We start from the raw sequence: 19,829 nt of genomic DNA, 5'->3' as shown, positions 1-19,829 counted from the left end.
GACACGTAACACTCTGCCCATTATGTTGAGAACCAAGCGCCTCGGTGATCTCAGGCTCCATCTGAAGAGCTGATCCAGGTAGGGCTCAACAGTGTATTCTAGGTCAATTTTGTGTCGAAAGAGAATAGCCAACTGAAAACACATGGACAGTCACCCATGTGTTTCAACAAGATTGGTTCTTAGGTCAAGCCTGTGATCTTTTGAGATGAACTTCTGGCAAGCAAAGGTAAAGCTTCCCTTCTCTTTACAAGAACTTTTGACCTGCTTCGGTCCTTAGTTAAGACAATAAAGTTATTTAGCTGATGTGAAAACATTTCTAAAACAGCAACAAAATGTAGCCTAAACCATCAAAATGTGAAAAACAAAAACAAAAAACACTTTTAGTTTTTCCAGCTGGTTAGGTAACTGAAAACATCCATGAGAAAACCTGAATTAATGTAATCTGACTTTAAATTTAACACAGCTAAAATCTGTTGCCGTGAAAGCCAAGGTTGTTCCTGAATCAGTGGGTGGAAAACCACTCATTCAGCTGGTTTAAATCCAGGATTTCAGAATAAGAGTTTGCTGGGTTTTTTTTTTTTTTTTTTTTTTTGGAGACGGAGTCTTGCTCTGTTGCCCAGGAGTGCAGTGGCATGATCTCGGCTCATGGCAACCTCTGCCTCCTGGGTTCAAGTGATTCTTGTACCTCAGCCTCCCAAGTAGCTGGGACTACAAGTGCGTGTCACCACACCTGGCTAATTTTTGTCTATATATATATATATATATATATATTTTTTTTTTTTTTTTTTTTAATTTTGGAGAAAGAGTCTTGCTCTGTCGCCCATGCTGGAGTGTAGTAGTGCAATCTCAGCTCACTGCAACCTGCACCTCCTGGGTTCAGGTGATTCTCCCACCTCAGCTTCCCAAATAGCCAGGATTACAGGCACCCATAACCAACGCCCAGCTAATTTTTGCATTTTTAGTACAGACGGGGTTTCACCATTTTGGCCAGGCTGGTCTTGAACTCCTGACCTCAGGTGATCCACCTGCCTTAGCCTCCCAAGGTGCTGGGATTACAGGTGTGAGCTACTGCACCCAAATAAGAGTGTGTATATATATATATATATATATTTTTTTTTTTTTTTTCCCCTGAGACGGAGTCTTGCTCTGTCACCCAGGCTGGAGTGCAGTGGCGTGATCTCAGCTCACTGCAAGCTCCGCCTCCCAGTTCATGCCATTCTCCTGCCTCAGCCTCCCAAGTAGCTGGGACTACAGACGCCCGCACCACGCCAGGCTAGTTTTTTGTATTTTTAGTAGAGATGGGGTTTCACTGTGTTAGCCAGGATGGTCTCGATCTCCTGACATTGTGATCAGCCCGCTTCGGCCTCCCAAAGTGCTGGGACTACAGGCGTGAGCCACCGCTCCCGGCTAAGAGCTTATATTCTTAAATTTTGAGTAATTAAAGGGCTCTGGTCAACTGCTTGAGATTTAGTGTCTAAGGATACCTATTTAAAATTAGAGCACAGCTTTTGTCCAATAAAATGCAATATATCTAATTGAACTGACACCGGTATCTAGTTAACCTGCTTTCAACAGGCTTTCATACCTGTTACTATGTCACCTTTGGCTGTTTCCAAAATTAGCTTCACTTTCCAGAGACTAAATCCTGTATTAAAAAACAACTGTAGCTGGGCATGGTGGCTCATGCCTGTAATCCCAATGCTTTGGGAGGCCAAGGCAGGATTGCTCAAGGCCAGAAGTTCGAGATCAGTCTGGGCAAAATTGGTTGAGAGTCTATCTCTACCAAAAAAAAAAAAATTAGCTAAGCATGGTGGCATGCAACTGTAAGTCCTAGCTTCACAGAAGGCTGAGGTGGGAAGATCCCTTGAGCCCAGGAATTTGAGGATATAGTGATCTGATTGTGCCACTGCCCTCCAGCCTGGGCAACCAGAATGAGGCCCTGTCTCTTAAAAGAAGAAAGAAACAACTTTTAAGAGTTCTCTAAGCTTTCAAATAACAAGCGTTTTGGTGATTTCAAGAGACCTTTTTTCAGGAATTTTTGAATTAAATCACCCAAATAAAAACAGGACCTGTTGTTTTTAGAAATGGAGTCTCTATATTGCCCAGGTTGGTCTGGAACTCCTGGGCTCAAGTGATCCTCTTGCCTCAGCCTCCCTCAGTGCTGGGATTACAGGTATAAGCCACCGCACTGGGTCTCTTTTTTATTTTTTTAGTTGTTAAGTGGCTAATTTCATTATAGTCTTGCCTAAAGATGGGCTGGGACCAGAGAAGTTTATGAGGTTGTCACTGGTAACTTCCCACCAGAGATCGTTCACCCTGTCTCAACCAGACAAAATAACACAAGTCAGGGGGCGCTGGTTAGATCAGGATTTCTTTTTATTCCTCGTTGGTTTAAAATGGCTAATCAGAATAAAAAATAAAAGGGCCTCTTTGTGGAGGCTGGGATCTCCCCTATTTAGAGGTTAGAACCCAGGTATCCCCTCTACCCAGCACCATAGTGAGGTGGGCTGAGGGGTAACCCCCAAGGGACAATCGGAGGGGCCTAGGCCTGCCACTCCTTCTCTCTATCCCCCGTTTTTGGCATGTGATGAAAAATATTGCTTTTTGGATTCTTCTCTCCTGGCCTTGGATTTTAAAATCAAGTTAACTGTGTAAGCTAGGGGAGGCTCCAAGGGGCCAGTAGGAGCACACTCTAATCCCTCTCCCCCAAGGAGGGGATTATCCAATATTGTTTGAGCTAGGCCAAGTTATTTTCCTGATCTCCCACCACCACCAGTGTCTTGAAGTTTTGACCCCTTTCCTAGGGAAACTAAATGCCAATGAGCCTAGAAAACTAATTCTCCTCTCCAAGTCCTTCCCTCTTGTGACCAAAATTCCAGACTCGCCTCTCCCCAGGCTTCTTCCTAATCACACTTAGCACCAGCAGAGGATGCTATTTCCGTAGTTAGTAACTGGGACAAATGAGAGGGAACCACAGGAAAAAGACTGACGTCTCCCCTCTTTTCCTGCTGGTCTGAGGAATGGGAAGAGTAAGATCCCCCTCCGTATATGTATCCCTCCCTCATTTTCCCATCCCAGGATAGATATATAATTTCTTTGATATTTATAATATATATATATATATATTATATGTACACACACACCTGGTAACGCAGAAGAGGAAAAAAATAGAATCCGTAACAATAATAAAAAAAATTATTTCTGGTTTAAAAATGATCTGGTTCCCTCCAGGGCGAGCAATTGCACAAATGTCCACTGAGTCTGGTCCAGGGATCAAGGAAGGGAAGGTCTTAAAAGATAAAAGGGGGGGTTGCTACCCCAGTCTCAGGGCCCCAACTCTCCGACTCCCCAAGCCTACTGCATTTTAGAAAACACTCCTCATCCTCTTGGAATCGGTGGTTTAAAAAATGTCCATGCAGGGGAGGGGAGCCCCTTGAGGGAAGGAAGGTGGCCACCTGGGGCCCTTTGGTGTAGGCGCAGAGGCGTTGGGGAGGGGAGGCGCCGAAGGCTCACACCGAAATCTCATAGGTGGTACCACCAACCCCTGACACCTTCTTGACTCCTCCCCTCGTGGGGCTACTGAGAGGTGGCTGGCCTGGGCCAGGGGAGGCTGAGCCTAAGCTCTTGGGCTGCCCGTTGGATTTGCTGTAGGTGGTCTTCAGCTGTACTTCATCTCTGGAAAGAAGAGACAAGACATAGGTGTCAGGAAATGGGACAGAAAACATTGGAAAGGGAGACAGTTTCAAAGGTTCAGAGAAAAAAATGATGTTCTTTTCTATATCCATACTTTCTTAGCCAAACGTTCCCCTTTATTGCCCTGCTTAAAGTAAGCCTGATTCCCAATCTCTCCTATGTACTACTACTGTCTAGTAACAGCTATCACATGTACTTACTCCCAAGCAAATACTTTTAGGAAGATAGCATTATGGAAAAAGTATTAATCTTCAGTCTCCTAACAGGAATTGCCCATGAAGGCAGGTAGAGTCAAAGTGAAAATAAAGAGCTACCAGGATACCCCTGGGTCCACCTACATTAGGATGTACAACAGAAGTCCTGATAGCTTTTGCAGAGCAGTATGCTAATTTGAAATTGGCTAAGGGTCAGGATAGTACTAATACTTACTTGGGTGTCAGTAATGGCTGCAAGGCCACTTCTTCTGTCTCAGAGACACCAGGTTGGGCTTTTTGGCTGCTGTAAGACATCGATCGGCCCAGGTATGGGGCTGTTGGGCCTGGTTCAGGGGACCCTACTCCCCGGCCCCTTAGCCCATCTGGCTTGCCAAAACGGGGGACAGCTGGGCGTCCCAGTGGAGTCTTGCCCAAAGGTGATCTCTTTGAATCATCTGAGGAGGAACTAGTACGAGGGGCATGGCCTGAGCCTGGTGTTGACTGAATGCCTGAGTCCCCCAAGCCTGGTTCTTCCTCACGGACTGGGAGTGGGGGTGACTGGCGCAGCAACTTCTCTCGTTCCTGGAGAGAGGCCACAATGTGGCGCGACAGATTGTCGTAACGGACTGGTGAGGGCTCTCGGTGTGTTGGGCCAGTTGGCACCAAACGTGGGTGCCTCTCAGCTTCCCGTTGCTGGGCCAGCCTGGCTGACAGGAAGGGAGAGGTATAGCCTAAAGGTGGGTCTGGCTCAGGCCCTGCCTGCACTGACTCAAAATCAGGGCTGTCTGAAGGTGTGAGCAAACTGTCATAAGATAGGCTTCCATTGCGTGTCTGGTTGGCCAGGCTCTTATAGGAGGTGGAGGTGGTGCCCTCTGAACGAATGGATTGCAACTGGCCCAGCTCAAAGCCTGTGCCCTGGGCTGACTTGAGGCTGGAGGAGCGTGAGCCACTGGATAGTGGATCGAAGTGAAAACTTTTGCCAAAGGTAGGAGAACGGAAGCTCTCTGGTTCCAAGCTGGGCTCTGAGCGGTAGCTGGGGTGACGGCTGCTCTCTGCAATTGAGGTTGGCTCCTTCAAGCTGTCCCCACGACTCAACTGAGGAAGAAAGTAAAGCAGGCTCTTAGTGCTCCTTTTGTGACAGAAGCTAGACCCCAGAGCTCAAGGAGTTGGTCAAAAAGAGAATTATGTGCCAATAATATGCTTAGAACTCTTACATGCATTATCTGGGTTAATCCCTCAAGAAAAACTGAATTCAGGCAAACATCATCTCCTTTTCAGATACAGAAAGCAAGACGTAGAAAGGCTGAGTATCTCGCCCGTGGGCAGAACTGGGTTATAAACTCGGATCAAGCACTAATCTATTATGCTATATTGCCCAGTCTGATGAAGGACACAGTATCAAGGAGATTGAGTTCCACGAATGCCAACAATTAGTGAAATGTCCTTTCTTCTGCCTTTTCCTTCCCCTAATCTTCTTTTTTTCCCGTAACAGTTGGCATTTGTTTGTGTGTGTGTGTGTGTGTGTGTGTGTTTTAAGCCCAGGCTGGAGCGTGATGGTGCAATCTTGGCTCACTGCAACCTCAGCCTCCCAGGTTCAAACGATTCTCCTGCCTCAGCTTCCCAAGTAGCTGGGATTACAGGCGCCCCGCCACTACGCCCAGCTAATTTTTGTATTTTTAGTAGAGACAGGGTTTCACCAAGTTGGCCAGGCTGGTCTCAAACTCCTGACCTCGGGTGGTCCGTCTGCCTCAGCCTCCCCAAGTGCTGGGATTACAGGCTTGAGCCACTGTGCTTGGCCTTTTTTTTTTTTTTTTTTTTTTTGAGGTGTAGTCTCACTCTGTCACCAGACTGGAATACAGCAGTGGGAGCTCAGCTCACTGCAGCCTCCGCCTCCCAGGTTCAAGCAATTCTCCTCCCAGGTTCAAGCAATTCTCCTTGCCTCAGCCTGCCAAGTAGCTGGGACTACAGATGCATACCACTGTGCCCAGCTAATTTTTTTTTTTTTTTTTTTTTGAGATGGACTCTCACTCTGTCACCCAGACTGGAGTGCAGTGGTGCAATCTCGACTCACTGCCACCTCCACCTCCCAGATTCAAGTGATTCTCCTGCCTCAGCCTCCCGAATAGCTGGGATTACAGGTGCCCCCCCACCACACCCAGATTTTTTTTTTTTTTTTTTTTTTTTTTGAGATGAGGTCTCGCTCTGCTGCCCAGGCTGGAGTGCAGTGGCATGATCTCGGCTAACTGCAAGCTCCGCTTCCTGGGTTCACGCCATTCTCCTGGCTCAGCCTCCCGAGTAGCTGGGACTACAGGCACCTGCCACCACGCCTGGCTAATTTTTTTGTATTTTTAGTAGAGACGGGGTTTCACCATGTTAGCCAGGATGGTCTCAATCTCCTGACCTCATGATTCACCTGCCTCAGCCTCCCAAAGTGCTGGGATTACAGGCGTGAGCCACTGTGCCCGGCAATTTTTGTATTTTTAGTAGAGATGGGGTTTCACCATATTAGCCAGGCTGGTCTCGAACTCCTGACCTTGTGATCCACCAGTCTCGGCCTCCCAAAGTGCTGGGATTACAGGCGTGAGCCACCACGCCTGGCCTAATTTTTGTATTTTTAGTAGAGACGGGGTTTCACCATGTTGGCCAGGACGGTCTCAATCTCTTGACCTTGTGATCCACCCACCTTGGGCTCCCAAAGTGCTGGGATTACAGGAATGAGCCACTGTGCCCGGCCAGTTGGCATGTTATTACCCCACCTCTTAGAGTACTCAGTACCTTGGCGCTGGAGGAATGCGGCATGGCAGCTGACGTACTGCTGCTACTGTAACCCGGCCGATACTTGTACATGGTAGGTGTCGGGGGGCTGTCCTTGGCCAATAAGCTGCTATCTGCAAGAAAAAAGGCCAAGGGGGCACTATTTTACAAGCAGTTTTTTGGTTTAAGAGACAGGGTCTCACTCTACTGTCCAAGCTAGAGTGCAGTGGCACGATTATAGCTCACTGGAGCCTTGAACTCCTGGGCTCCCACCTCAGCCTCCTGAGTAGCTGGGACTGCAGGCATATGCCACCATGCCCAGCTAACTTTTTTAAATTTTTTGTAGAGACACAGTCTTGCTATGTTGCCCAGGGTGGTCTTGAACTCCTGGGCTCAAGCAATCCTCCTGCGTTGGCCTCCCAAAGTGCTGGGATCACAGGTGTGAGCCACTGCGTCTAGTCTATGAGTTGTTCACTTTATCTGCCTAGGGTTCCTTAAGTACAGGGAGAGGACAAGGTAGGAATAGATATACCCTTCGCTGAAATCAAGACTTTTAAAGACTCACACCAGCCCAGAATTCAGGGTAGGTAAATGCACCAAAAAGGTCCTGTGATGTTCTCTGGTCTGCCTAGAGGCTGACCATTTTCCCGGCAAAAGTCCCATTCACTGCCAATAGCTAAATGGCCTCTCTTCTCTTTCAGTTGCAAAGTAGCACAAGTACCAACTGTTGGGTGTTTAAAGTCACAACACGAGTAATATCTCCCAGCCCTTGCCTGTCTTCCACAGCTCATAAGCAACCTTCTCAATCCTGCCCCTAGTTCTAGTATCTTGCAAATCAAGGCAGCCCTTACCCTCATTAGTAGCCAGGCCAAGGTGTGTTCGCAACCCCGTGTAACGGCTCAGGTCTGGCTTAGGAGGAGGTGGAGGTTCAGCATCTGCAGACTGGCTCTCTGTTATCTCCAGGCTTCCCTTAGACTGGATTGATGGAGGGAAAATCAGATTTAGAAATTGAGCATTATGGCAACTCAAAGTATTAAATTGATATAAGAGGGAGGTATTTGGGAGTCAATTCTCATGTGTTGTTTTTTTTTTTTTTTTGAGACAAGGTCTTACTCTGTTGACCAGGCTGGAGTACAGTGGTACGCATGATCATGGTCACTGCAGCCTGCAACTCCTAGGCTCAAGTGCTCTTCCCACCTCAGCCTCCCAAGTAGCTGGGATTACAGGCACATGCCACCACACCCAGTTAATTTATTTTACTTTATTTTGTAGAGATGGGGGTCTCGCCATGTTGCCCAAGCTGGTCTTGAACCCCTGGCCTCAAGCAATATCACCCCACCTTGGCCACCCTAAATGTTGGGATTATAGACATGAGCCACTGACTATCATATATTTCTCAACTATACTGGAAGACAAGGCACAAGAATCAGTTTGGGTATAGCATTAGATGAAGAAAAGTTGGTTTTTTTTTTTTTTTGAAATGGAGTCTTGCTCAGTCACCCAGGCTGGAGTGCAGTGGCGTGATCACGGCTCATTGCAACCTCTGGTTCGCAGGTTCAAGCGATTCTCGTGCCTCAGCCTCCCAAGCAGCTAGGATTACAGGCATGTGCCACCACGCCTGGCTAATTTTTTTTTTTTTTTTTTGAGATGGAGTTTCACTCTTGTTGCCCAGGCTGGAGTGCAATGGCATGATCTCGGCTCACTGCAACCTCCGCCTCCCGGGTTCAAGCAATTCTCCTGCCTCAGCCTCCCAAGTAGCTAGGACTACAGGCATGCGCCACCATGCCCAGCTAATTTTGTATTTTTAATAGAGACAGGGCGTCTCCATGTTGGTCAGGCTGGTCTCGAGCTCCCAACCTCAGGTGATCCACCCACCTCAGCCTCCCAAAGTGTTGGGATTACAGGCATAAGCCACTACGCCCAGCCAGAAAATTTTTCTATTTTTTATTTTAGTCTATTTTAGAGATGGAGTCTCGCTATGTTGTCCAGGCTGGTCTTGAGCTCCTGAACTCAAGCGATCTTCCCACCTCAGCCTCGCTAAGTGCTGGGATTACAGGCATGAGTTACTGTACCTGGCAGAAGAAAGGGTTTAAAAAAGGTTTTAATTCTGTCACTTATTTGCCCATTTAAACCAACAACTACTTGTTTAGCTCCTACCATCTAGCTGTAAGCTGTTAAGTCCTATGAAGACATGGAAATGAATGAATTCATTTTCTATTGTTAATGAACTTAAAGTCTAATGTAGGGCCGGGTGCAGTGGCTCACACCTATAATCCTAGCACTTTGGGAGGCTGAGGGGGTTGGATCACTTCAGGTCAGGAGTTTGAGACCAGCCTAGCCAACATAGGAAAACCCTGCCTCTACTGAAAATACAAAAATTAGTCAGGCGTGGTGGCGCATGCCTGTAGTCCCAGCTACCCAGGTGGCTGAGGCACGAGAATCGCTTGAACCTGGGAGGCAGAGGTTGCAGTGAGCTGAGATCATACCACTGGAGTCCAGCCTAGGTAACAGAGCAAGACTCCCTCTCAAAAAAAAAAAAATCTAATGTAGAAAACAAGATTTGTATTTAAGTAATTTTAACACAAATTAGTAAGTGATAAACACTGTAAGAAATATGGGCCAGGCGTGGTGGCTCATGCTTGTAATCCTAGCACTTTGGGAGGCCGAGGTGGGCAGACCACCTGAGGTCAGAAGTTCGAGACCAGCCTGGCCAACATGGCAAAACCCCATCTCTACTAAAAATACAAAAATTAGCCAGGCAAGGTGACGGACACCTGTAATCCCAGCTACTCGGGAGGCTGAGGCAGGAGAATTGCTTGAACCTGGGAGGCAGAGTTTGCACTGAGCACCACTGCACTCCAGCCTGGGCAACAGAGCAAGACTGTCTCAAAAAAAAAAAAACCAAAAAAACAAAAAAACAAAGGAAACTAAAGCAAGCTTCCATCTCTTTGCCTTGGGTGAGACTTCCATGTTATCTAGCTTGACTTCTCTAAATTCCTCACCTTTGTTCTCCTCAGCTCTCCCTGGATGCCATTATCCATGATCTTCACAGTTATCTGCCCATCTGAAACTTCTGGTCGAAGGAAGGGAGGTCTGATTACAATTGTCTTCTCTTTCTTTGGTCTCCCCAAATATCTAAGTGTCGAGAGAGAGAGAGACAGAGCGAGAGAGCTTTCATTCATTTATATTTTAAAGTATCTACTGTTTGTGTAAAGCATTTTTATTAGGTTGGTAAAAAAGTAATTGCAGTTTTGGCCATCACTTACTTAGCAATAAACAGAATTGATTCTGTGAAGGACTGCAGCAGGACTAGGCCTTTGTGAGCAGATACCTAGCTCAAGGAAAGCACTTTAGAGTGTATCTTATTCACCCTCAATTCTCAAAGATTTACCTTAATACCTGAAGAATATCAATGGAATTCACAGTGTCCACTAAAGCAGGAGTCCCCAACCCTGGGCCGCAGACCAGTACCGGTTCATGGCCTGTTAGGAACTGGGCCACATAGCAGGAGGTAAGCAGTGGGCCAGCGAGCATTATCACCTGAGCTCCATCTCCTGTCAGATCAGCGGAGGCATTAGATTCTCTTAGGAGCGCAAACCCTAGAACCCTGTTGTAAACTACACATGCAAGCAGTCTAGGTTGTATGTGTGCTCTGAGCTCACTGCAACCTCTGCCTCCTGGGTTCAGGCAATTATCCTGCCTCAGCCTCCCAAGTAGCTGGGATTACAGGTGCCTGCCACCTTGCCCAGCTAATTTTTGTATTTTGAGTAGAGAAGGGGTTTCACCATATTGGCCAGGCTGGACTTGAACTTCTGACCTCAAGTGATTCGCCCACCTCGGCCTCCCGAAGTGCTGGGTGTGAGCCGCCACACCCAGCCATGAGAATCGAATGCCTCATGATCTGAGGTGGAACAGTTTCATCCTGAAACCACCCCACCCCAGCCCCCATCTGTGGAAAAAGTGTCTCCCATGAAACCGGTCCCTGCTGCCAAAAAGGTTAGGGACCACTGCACTAAAGGATGGGCATGTAGGTACTTACCATTCTAAGATAGAGTACTTACCATTCTAAGATAGAGTGGGTACTTAACATTCTAAGATAGAGAACCCTTCCTAAAGGCTCTCACCAGACCCCTCCTTTACCAGAACAAGCCCAAAGAAGATAAAAGTTCTGACCAATGGTAAACACTAGACCAAAGGGATAGGTGTACCTGGGTGCTGGAGAACTGCAGAGAACACGGCTGACATTGTTACAGCAGCCATTGGTGAAGGGGTTCACACCTCCCCGGAATTTACCCGTAACCTAGAGGGAGAAAAAAATTACCAGGTTAGAAGATGAGACCTTGACTTCCAAAGGCCAAAATACAAATCTATTACAAGTTATTGTGCACTCACTATCTGAGGGCTATGCAAATGAGTAAAACACAAGAAATTTATATATGTTATGGTTAAGAGCAGGGAATCTATAGTCAGGGTCCTTAGTTCAAATCCTAGGTCTACCTCATGGTTGCTGACGCAAAACCTCAGTTTCCTCATGTAAAATGGGATAGCTTTCTAAATATTGAAAACTAAGATAAAGAATAAGCAATTAAGGGCTGGGCATGGCAGCTCACACCTGTAATCCCAGCACTTTGGGAGGCTGAGGCAGGTGGATCACCTGAGGTCAGGAATTTGAGACCAAACTGGCCAACATGGCAAAACCCCATCTCTACTATAAAAATATATAAAAACTAGCCGGGCATGGTGTCAGGCACCTGCAATCCCAGCTACTTGGGTAGCTGAGGCAGGAGAATTGCTTGATGCCAGGAGGCAAAGGTTGCAGTGAGCCGAGATCGTGCCACTGCGCCCCAGCCAGTGGGCTCCAGCCACTGGGCTCCAGCCTGGGTGACAAAGCGATTCTCTGTCTCAAAAAAGAAAAAAAAAGCAATTAAGGTTAGCTACTATTATATGCACAAAAATCATTGCTTTCCTGTAAGCAGCACTATAAGCTTCTTGAGGGCTAGCCTAAGTCTTTCACTGTTTCTATAAACTCAGAGCCTAAATTCTCCAGTATCCAGTGGGCATATAGTAAATGTCTGTTAACTAAGAAGTGGCCTCTATTCTTTTTTTTTTTTAGGAAGATCTTAAATATTTATATGTATATGAACATATATGTACATATACATATGTCTTGCTACACTTTAAATTTAAAAATCTATTAATATGATTTTTGACAAACTAAAGAAAGAATATTATTATTTGGATACCAAGTTCTATGGTGAGTATTGTTTAAAAAACTATCATCTTATTCTTTATGCTATATTGTCTAGTTTCAGTTTGGTTTGGGTCTCTCAATTGATATTTCAGGTGATGATGCCAAACCATCCAAGACTTTCTTTGGAGATAGATATTATTTTGTTATAAAATATATTTTTAGGCCGGGCGCAGCGGCTCATGCCTGTAATCCCTGCACTTTGGGAGGCCGAGGTGGGCGGATCACGAGGTCAAGAGATCGAGACCATCCTGGCTAACATGGTGAAACCCCGTGTCTACTAAAATTACAATAAATAAATAAATAAAAGATATTTTAGCACTTTGGGAGGCTGAGGTGGGTGGATCACCTGAGGTCGGGAGTTCGAGACCAGCCTGGCCAACATGGTGAAACCCTGTCTCTACTAAAAATACAAAAATTAGTTGGGCGTGGTGATGCACATCTGTAATCTCAGCTACTTGGGAGCCTGAGGCAGGAGAATCGCTTGAACCCAGGAGGCAGAGGTTGCCGTGAGCCAAGATCACGCCACTGGATGCCAGCCTGGGCGACAGATCAAGACTCTGTCTCAAAAAAATAAAAAATAAAAAAAGATATTTTAGGGCAAAATTCAGCCTTTATCTCTATTGTCTTAGTATCTCTTTGAGAGTATCTTTATTATTATTATACTTACAGCTCTAGGGTACGTATGCACAACATGCAGGTTTGTTACATATGTATACATGTGCCATGTTGGTGTGCTGCACCCATTAACTCGTCACTTACATTAGGTATATCTCCTAATGCTATCCCTCCCCCCTCCCCCTGCCCCACAACAGGCCCCAGGGTGTTATGTTCCCCACCCCGTGACCAAGTGTTCTCATTGTTCAGTTCCCACCTATGAGTGAGAACATGCGGTGTTTGGTTTTCTGTCCTTGCGACAGTTTGCGCAGAATGATGGTTTCCAGATTCATCCATGTCCCTACAAAGGACAAGAACTCATCCTTTTTTATGGCTGCATAGTATTCCATGGTGTATATGTGAGAAATGGCTTCTATTCTTACATGGCCTCTACACTTACATAAGGAACTAGGACTACCTCACTCCCTACCATTAATCTCTACATAATCATGAAAAGTATTCATTAAGCATCTCTTTGTGGAAGCACTACACTGCACACTAATCAGAAGGCTAAAGAGACATGACCTGCTCTTCAGGGGTCTCTCATCACTTCTCTCCATACCTGTTCATTGGTTGTGCGTCCCCTGGCCACCAGCACCACGTGAAATCCCGTGAGGCCAGCTACAGGGATGAAGAATAAGCCAGCCACACACATTACTGCCATTCTGATGCCAAACAATCAAGGAGAACAGAGCAACATGACCTCACTTTCCCCAGCCCCTACTGCAGCCATTTTCCCTTTAGCCCTCATTCCTCCCCCTTCCAATCCCACAATCTAAAAGGCCTTGAAGGATACGTGACAGCCGTGCGGACCCCTGAGAGTTCCTCTATGTGGTAGAGGACATAAAGGAGGCCAAAGCCAAACACACCCATAATGTGGGCTGTCAGGGAAAGGAGGAAAAGGAAAAAATAACGGTAGTTCCGGCGACCAATACAGTTATTCACCCAGGGGCAGTGATGATCAAATTCCTAGGGACAAAGAGAGACAGATGAGAGGCATCCCTGGACCATAGCATTAAATTACTTCTGTCAAGAAGAGAAACAAATGGCAGCTAAGTTTTGGTTTTACTAATTTATGATCATGGTCACCAATTAGTTCAAAATTAAATCCAGTTTATTTTGCTCTATAAATCTGCAAGGGAGACCTTCCAGAGGTTGGTCAAAGGCCAAGGCCAAACCAGGCGTAGTGGTGCACACTTGTAGTCCCAGCTACTTGGGGGGCTGGGGCTTGAGCCCAGGAGTTCAAGGCTGTAGTGAACTATGATGACTGCCTGTGAATAGCCACTGTACTGGGCAACATAGCAAGACCCCATCTCTAAAAAAAAAAAAAAAATTGGCCGGGTGAGGTGGCTCACGCCTGTAATCCCAGCACTTTGAGAGGCCGAGGCGGGTAGATCACGAGGTCAGGAGTTCAAGACCAGCCTGACCAACATGGTGAAACCCCATCTCTACTAAAAATACAAAAATTAGCCAGGCGTGGTAGCGCGTGCCTGTAATCCCAGCTACTCAGGAGGCTGAGGCAGGAGAATCGGTTGAACCCGGGAGGCGGAGGATGCAGTGAGCCGAGATTGCGCCATTGCACTCCAGCCTGGGCAACAGAGCGAGACTCCATCTCGATAAATAAATAAATATATATATATAAAAAAGACCAAGGCCGGCTCTCAACGTTTATCCTATGTGACCAAGGAACTCTAAAAGTGATGAATGTCAGAGGTTTTGCAGAAACATCAAGATTCATAAGAAAAGAGAATTAGAAGGAAGATTTGGCAGGTAACTGCTTATAGCTAAGTGAAAATGGAATGGAAAAAGGACAAGGGATGCAGAAGGACAGGCAGGAAAGGAACTACAACAAATTGAAACACAACAGCATGATTTTCTGGAAGAGAAAATGCAAAGCCAGGATAAATAACCAAAACTGAGCCAATAGATAGAAGGCTAGAACTATAAATCTTGGTGTCAAGAAAGCCTACACCCTGCTGGTGCAATGGCTCATGTCTGTAATCCCAGCACTCAGCACTCTGGGAGGCCAGGGCATGAGGATCACTTGAAGCCAGGAATTTGAGACAGTCCAAGCAACACAGTGAGACCTCATCACTACAAAAAGTAAAAATAAATAAAAAAGAAAGCCTATGCCCATATCGAGTTAAAGCTTCCCTCCTGCAATAATATTTATGCTCTGCCTCTCATGCCATGTCATTATTAACACCATTTGACAGAGCTGGACCATGTGGCCAACGTAGTTAGACAGGACTATACCACATCCGAAGCTAAGAATCTATTATATGGTTAGGATGAAGACAATGAAGGTTAAGCATGAAGTCTTACCCCACCCAGGGTGCTTACCTCCACACAGTTGTCACAGACACTGCAGTGGGAACATCGAGGGGGACGGTAGAAGCGGCAGGTGGCACACCATTTCATGCGCACCTGGATGCCCTTGATCTCCACTGTTTTGTAAAGGGGAGCTCGGAAATCATCTTCCTTGTCTTCATCCTCCTCAGCTGTAGAGAGGAAAAGTCAATTAAAAACAACTATGCCAGAACTGTAGTAAGTGCTAGGGATTCAATGATGTTTAAAATATAGCTTCTGCCTTTGAGGAATTCACAGTCTAATGAGTGAGACTAGGAACTATAAGACTGTGAGGTCAGGTCTTTATACAACACTATGGGAACATGGATGAGGAAGCAATTTATTCTGCATTGGGAAGTGAGGTTCGAGATAAAATGACTCAAGAGGTAGCTCTCGTATGCATCTGCTGGTGTTATTTGGTTTAAGTATATGAATATATTTTAAAGAAATAGTTTACATATCAAAGCACATACATAATGAGTTTGCATAAGAGTTCAGTATCTACATTTATATGAGTGAACTATAGCAATCCAAGAGAGGAACTAACATCAACCTTTTTTTCCAGGCACAAATCCTTTGCCCAGCCAACCATGGTGGCTCACGCCTGTAATCCCAACACTTTGGGAGGCCGAGAAGGGCGGATTGCCTGAGCTCAGGAGTTCAAAACCAGCACGGCCAACATGGTGAAACCTCGTCTCTACTAAAAACACAAAAATTAGCCTGGTGTGATGGCATGCACCTGTAGTCCCAGCTACTCAGGAGGCTGAGGCAAGAGAATCGCTTGAACCCGGGAAGCGGAGGTTGCAGTGAGCTGAGATCACGCCACTGCACTCAAGCCTGGGCAACACAGCAAGACTTCATCTTCAACTTAAAAAAAAAAAAAAAAAAAATCCTTTCCCAAAATGTCTTCCCCTACTCTATGAATTTTCTCTACATATACGTATTTCAGTATTATTTGTTGCACAAGCATAAATGCCCTTTCTCTCAATTTTCAGCTATCAGAAACCCACCATCCCATTTCAAAACTTAAAAGACATTATTTGCCTTCTCATATACAGTTAGCAATTTTTTTTTTTTTTCTTGAGACGGAGTCTTGCTCTATTACCCAAGCTGGAGTGCAAGGGCGTGATCTTGGCTCACTGCAACCTCCGCCTGCCGGGTTCAAGTGATACTTCTGTCTCAGCCTCCCAAATAGCTGGGATTACAGGCACACGCCACTTCGGCAGCTAATTTTTTGTATTTTTAGTAGAGACGGGGTTTTACCGTGTTCCCCAGGCTGGTCTCAAACTCCTGAGCTCAGGCAATCCACCAGCCTCAGCTTCCCAAAGTATTAAGATTACAAGCATGGGCCACCGCACCCAGAGCAATTGTGGGAAGGAAATGTGGGAAGGAAAAATTAAATAGATGATAGTGTGGAATTAAAAATTAAGTTTTCAAATTTTACTGATTTCTTTACATAGCATTTTTTCATATTTACATCACAAGAAATGCTAGGTAAAGAACTGTACAGCCGGGTACGGTGGCTCATGCCTGTAATCCCAGCACTTTGGGAGGCCAAGGAGGGCAGATCACTTGAGGCCAGGAGTTCAAGACCAGCCTGGCCAAAATGGCGAAACCCCATCTCTACAAAAAATATAAAAATTAACCAGGGGTGGTGGCACACGCCTGTAATCCCAGCTACTTGGGAGGCTGAGGCAGGAGAATGGCTTGAATCTGGGAGGCAGAGGTTGCAGTAAGCCAAGATCATGCCACTGCACTCCAGCCTTGGTGACAGAGTAAGACACTGTCTGGAAAAAAACACACACACACACACACACACACAAATATATACTGCAGATACATGGTATACATAAATATACACATATATTTTTTAAGTCTTCAAAATATTGCAAGGATATATACCACAATATAACAGTAGTTAGCTCTGGTCTGTGAAATTATAGGTAATGTTTTGCCTTTTTTGTACTTCGTACATAATGAATGTGCACTACTTATTGAAATCTTTAAATAAAAGATTTTTTCTTTTGGTCAGGCACAGTGGCTCATGCCTGTAATCCCAGCACTCTGGGAGGGTGAGGCAGGTGGATCATTTGAGATCAGGAGTTCCAGAGTAGCTTGGCCAACATGGTGAGACCCCATCTCTACTAAAAATACAAAAATTAGCCAGGCACGGTGGCACGCTCCTGTAATTCCAGCGACTTGGGAGGCTGAGGTAGAATAATTGCTTGAACCCGAAAGGCAGAGGTTGCAGTGAGCCGAGATGGAGCCACTGCACTCCAGCCTGGGCAACAGAGAGTGAGACTCTGTCTCAAAAAAAAAGATTTTTTTCTTTTAAAGGGAAAAAATTCAAATGCTATTTTTCTTTTAAGAGAGTTTTGCTCTATCACCCAGGCTGGAGTGCTGTGCTGCGACCACAGCTCACTGCAGCCCTGAACTCCTGGGCTCAACTGATCCTCCAACCTCAGCCTCCCAAGTAGCTGGAACCGCAGGTGGGCACCAGCATGCCCAGTTGCAATGCTCCTTATTTTGAAATGTCTGATCCTTCTACATCATCATCTACCAGAAGTGATCTCTTTGATTACTCTTACACAATGTATTTGTTTTTTGTTTGTTTGTTTTGAGACGTAGTCTCACACTGTCGCTGGAGTGCAGTGGCGCAATCTCAGCTCACAGTAACCTCCACCTCCCGGGTTCAAGCGATTCTCCTGCCTCAGCCTCCCGAGTAGCTGGGATTACAGGCATGCGCCACCACGCCCGGCTAATTCTGTATTTTTAGTAGAGACAGGGTTTCTCCATGTTGGTCAGGTTTGTCTCGAACTCCCAACCTCAGGTGATCCACTCACCTGGGCCACCCAAAGAGTTGGGATTACAGGCGTGAGTCACCGCATCCGGCCCATGGTGTATTTGTTTATAGAGGTGTCTTCCTATCTTCCTTTCTAGTCTGAGCTATTTGAAAGGAATGACCTTTTTATTTTTTATTTACTTTTCTCCAGATGGAGTTTTGCTCTTATCGCCCAGGCTGGAGTGCAATGGGGCAATCTCGGCTCATCACAACCTCCACCTCCCAGGTTCAAGCAATTCTCCTGTCTCAGCCTTCCAAGGAGCTGGAGTTACAGGCACGTGCACCACCATGCCTGGCTAATTTTTATATTTTTAGTAGAGACGGGGTTTCGCCATGTTGGCCAGGCTGGTCTCGAACTCCTGACCTCAAGTGATCCGCCCTGGCCTCCCAAAGTGCTGGGATTACAGGCGTAAGCCACCACGCCCGGCCAGCAATGACCTTCTTAAAAACCCCAAATGACCATCATAGTGCCTTCCATATTACATCAATAAATATTTGATGAATGAACATTAAAGGCTCATTAAAATAGCCTTTCTTGGCTTTAGGGACACAAAGTTCTTTTCCCTCACCCAATCTTTGAAGGGAAGTCACAAACGAAGCACAATGATGTAGGCTTTGGGAGCACAATGAAGTTCTTTTTTTCTTTCTTTTTGAGACGGAGTCTTGCTGTTGCCCAGGCTGGAGTGCAATGGCACAATCTCGGCTCACTGCAAACTCTGCCTCGCCCACTCAAGCGATTCTCCTGCCTCAGCCTCCCAAGTAGCTGGGATCACAGGCACCCATCACCATGTCGGGCTAATTTTTGTATTTTTCAGTAAAGACAGGGTTTTACCATGTTGACCAGGCTGGTCTTGAACTCCTGACCTCAGGTGATCTGCCCACCTTGGCCTCCCAAAGTGCTGGGATTAAGATGTGAGCCACCACGCCAAGCCTACAGTGAATTTCAGAAAAACTTCATCTCACCAGAGTTGCCAGCCCGAAACTACTTGTCTCACTCTTGCAAAATAACCTCACATTTGAGAGGAAAACTACATGTCATCAGTGACAACCTTTGTCAACTTATTTTCTTTCTACCTTTTAGTCCACTGATGATGGTTCTCTCCCCTCCTATTCCAGAAAGAGCCTACTTCTTCTGCAAGCATAACCTTCAGAAAAGTACTGGAAAGCATCTCCTTCCTCTAAAAGTCCAATTTCAATTATCACCTTTCTTCAACCTCAGCTTCTCTCCTCTGGTTCCATCTCTGCACGCTATAAACAAGCTAAATTCTGTATCCTAAAAAACTCTCTCCTCCCGTAGCAATTCTCCTGCCTCACCCTCCCGAGTAGCTGGGATTACAGGCATGTGCCACCACACCCGGCTAATTTTTTGTATTTTTAGTAGAGATGGGTTTTCTCCATGTTGGTCAGGCTGGTCTCAAACTCCCGACCTCGGGTGATCTGCCCACCTCAGCCTCCCAAAGTGCTGGGATTACAGGCATGAACCACTGTGCCCAGCCAGCTTACTTCTTAAAAGAGTAATTTTGGGCCAGGCGCGGTGGCTCACGCCTATAATCCCAGCACATTGGGAAGCTGAGGCAGGCGAATCACAAGGTCAGGAGTTCAATACCAGCCTGGCCAATATGGAAACCCCATCTCTACCAAGAATAGGTATAGAAAAATTAGCTGTGTGTGGTGGCCCCCGCCTGTAGTCCCAGCAATTCTGGAGGCTGAGGTGGGAGATCACCTGAGCCAGGGGGGTCAAGGCTGCAGTGAGCCGTGACTGCGCCACTGCACTCCAGCCTGGGCAACAGAGTGAGACGCTGTCTCAAAAAAAAAAAAAAAAAAAAAAAATTAATTATTAGTTACCAAAAAAAATGGGAAATTTGAGTTTCCATACTATTGGAGCTCTCTAATTTCTAATACTGCCAACCATCGGCTACTTGATGAATTTTCCTTAGTTCCCACTTTGTTCTATTTCTCCTCCTCCTAACTCTTCTTACTCAATCCTTCTTCATGGCTCTTCCTCCTCCTCTGATCGTTACAAAAATGTCAGTGCTGATCAGGTCTAACCTCAGTTCTTTCATAATCTCACAGTATTTTCTCTGGACAATCT

At 46.0% G+C, this 19,829-nt stretch overlaps 1 protein-coding gene across 4 annotated transcripts in view; it reads right to left on the bottom strand.

Moving 5' to 3' along the window:
- Positions 1–2,358: 2,358 nt before the first annotated feature.
- Positions 2,359–19,829, bottom strand: part of ZDHHC5 (zinc finger DHHC-type palmitoyltransferase 5) — a 33,395-nt gene continuing 15,924 nt past the window's right edge. For all 4 annotated transcript variants that reach the window (XM_003826416.5, XM_063608181.1, XM_055094356.2 and 1 more), the window contains 9 exons: positions 14,890–15,047; positions 13,343–13,515; positions 13,109–13,211; positions 10,850–10,941; positions 9,644–9,776; positions 7,493–7,616; positions 6,663–6,775; positions 4,123–4,982; positions 2,359–3,675 (listed from right to left, as the gene is read on the bottom strand). In XM_003826416.5, the coding sequence (XP_003826464.1) occupies positions 3,510–3,675; positions 4,123–4,982; positions 6,663–6,775; positions 7,493–7,616; positions 9,644–9,776; positions 10,850–10,941; positions 13,109–13,211; positions 13,343–13,515; positions 14,890–15,047 (1,922 nt within the window). In that variant the 3' untranslated portion in view covers positions 2,359–3,509. The remainder of the gene's footprint in view (positions 3,676–4,122; positions 4,983–6,662; positions 6,776–7,492; positions 7,617–9,643; positions 9,777–10,849; positions 10,942–13,108; positions 13,212–13,342; positions 13,516–14,889; positions 15,048–19,829) is intronic.

Source organism: Pan paniscus, chromosome 9 (assembly GCF_029289425.2).
Source record: "Pan paniscus chromosome 9, NHGRI_mPanPan1-v2.0_pri, whole genome shotgun sequence".
Taxonomy (NCBI): domain Eukaryota; kingdom Metazoa; phylum Chordata; class Mammalia; order Primates; family Hominidae; genus Pan; species Pan paniscus.
This window is presented reverse-complemented; position numbering and strand designations above follow the sequence as displayed.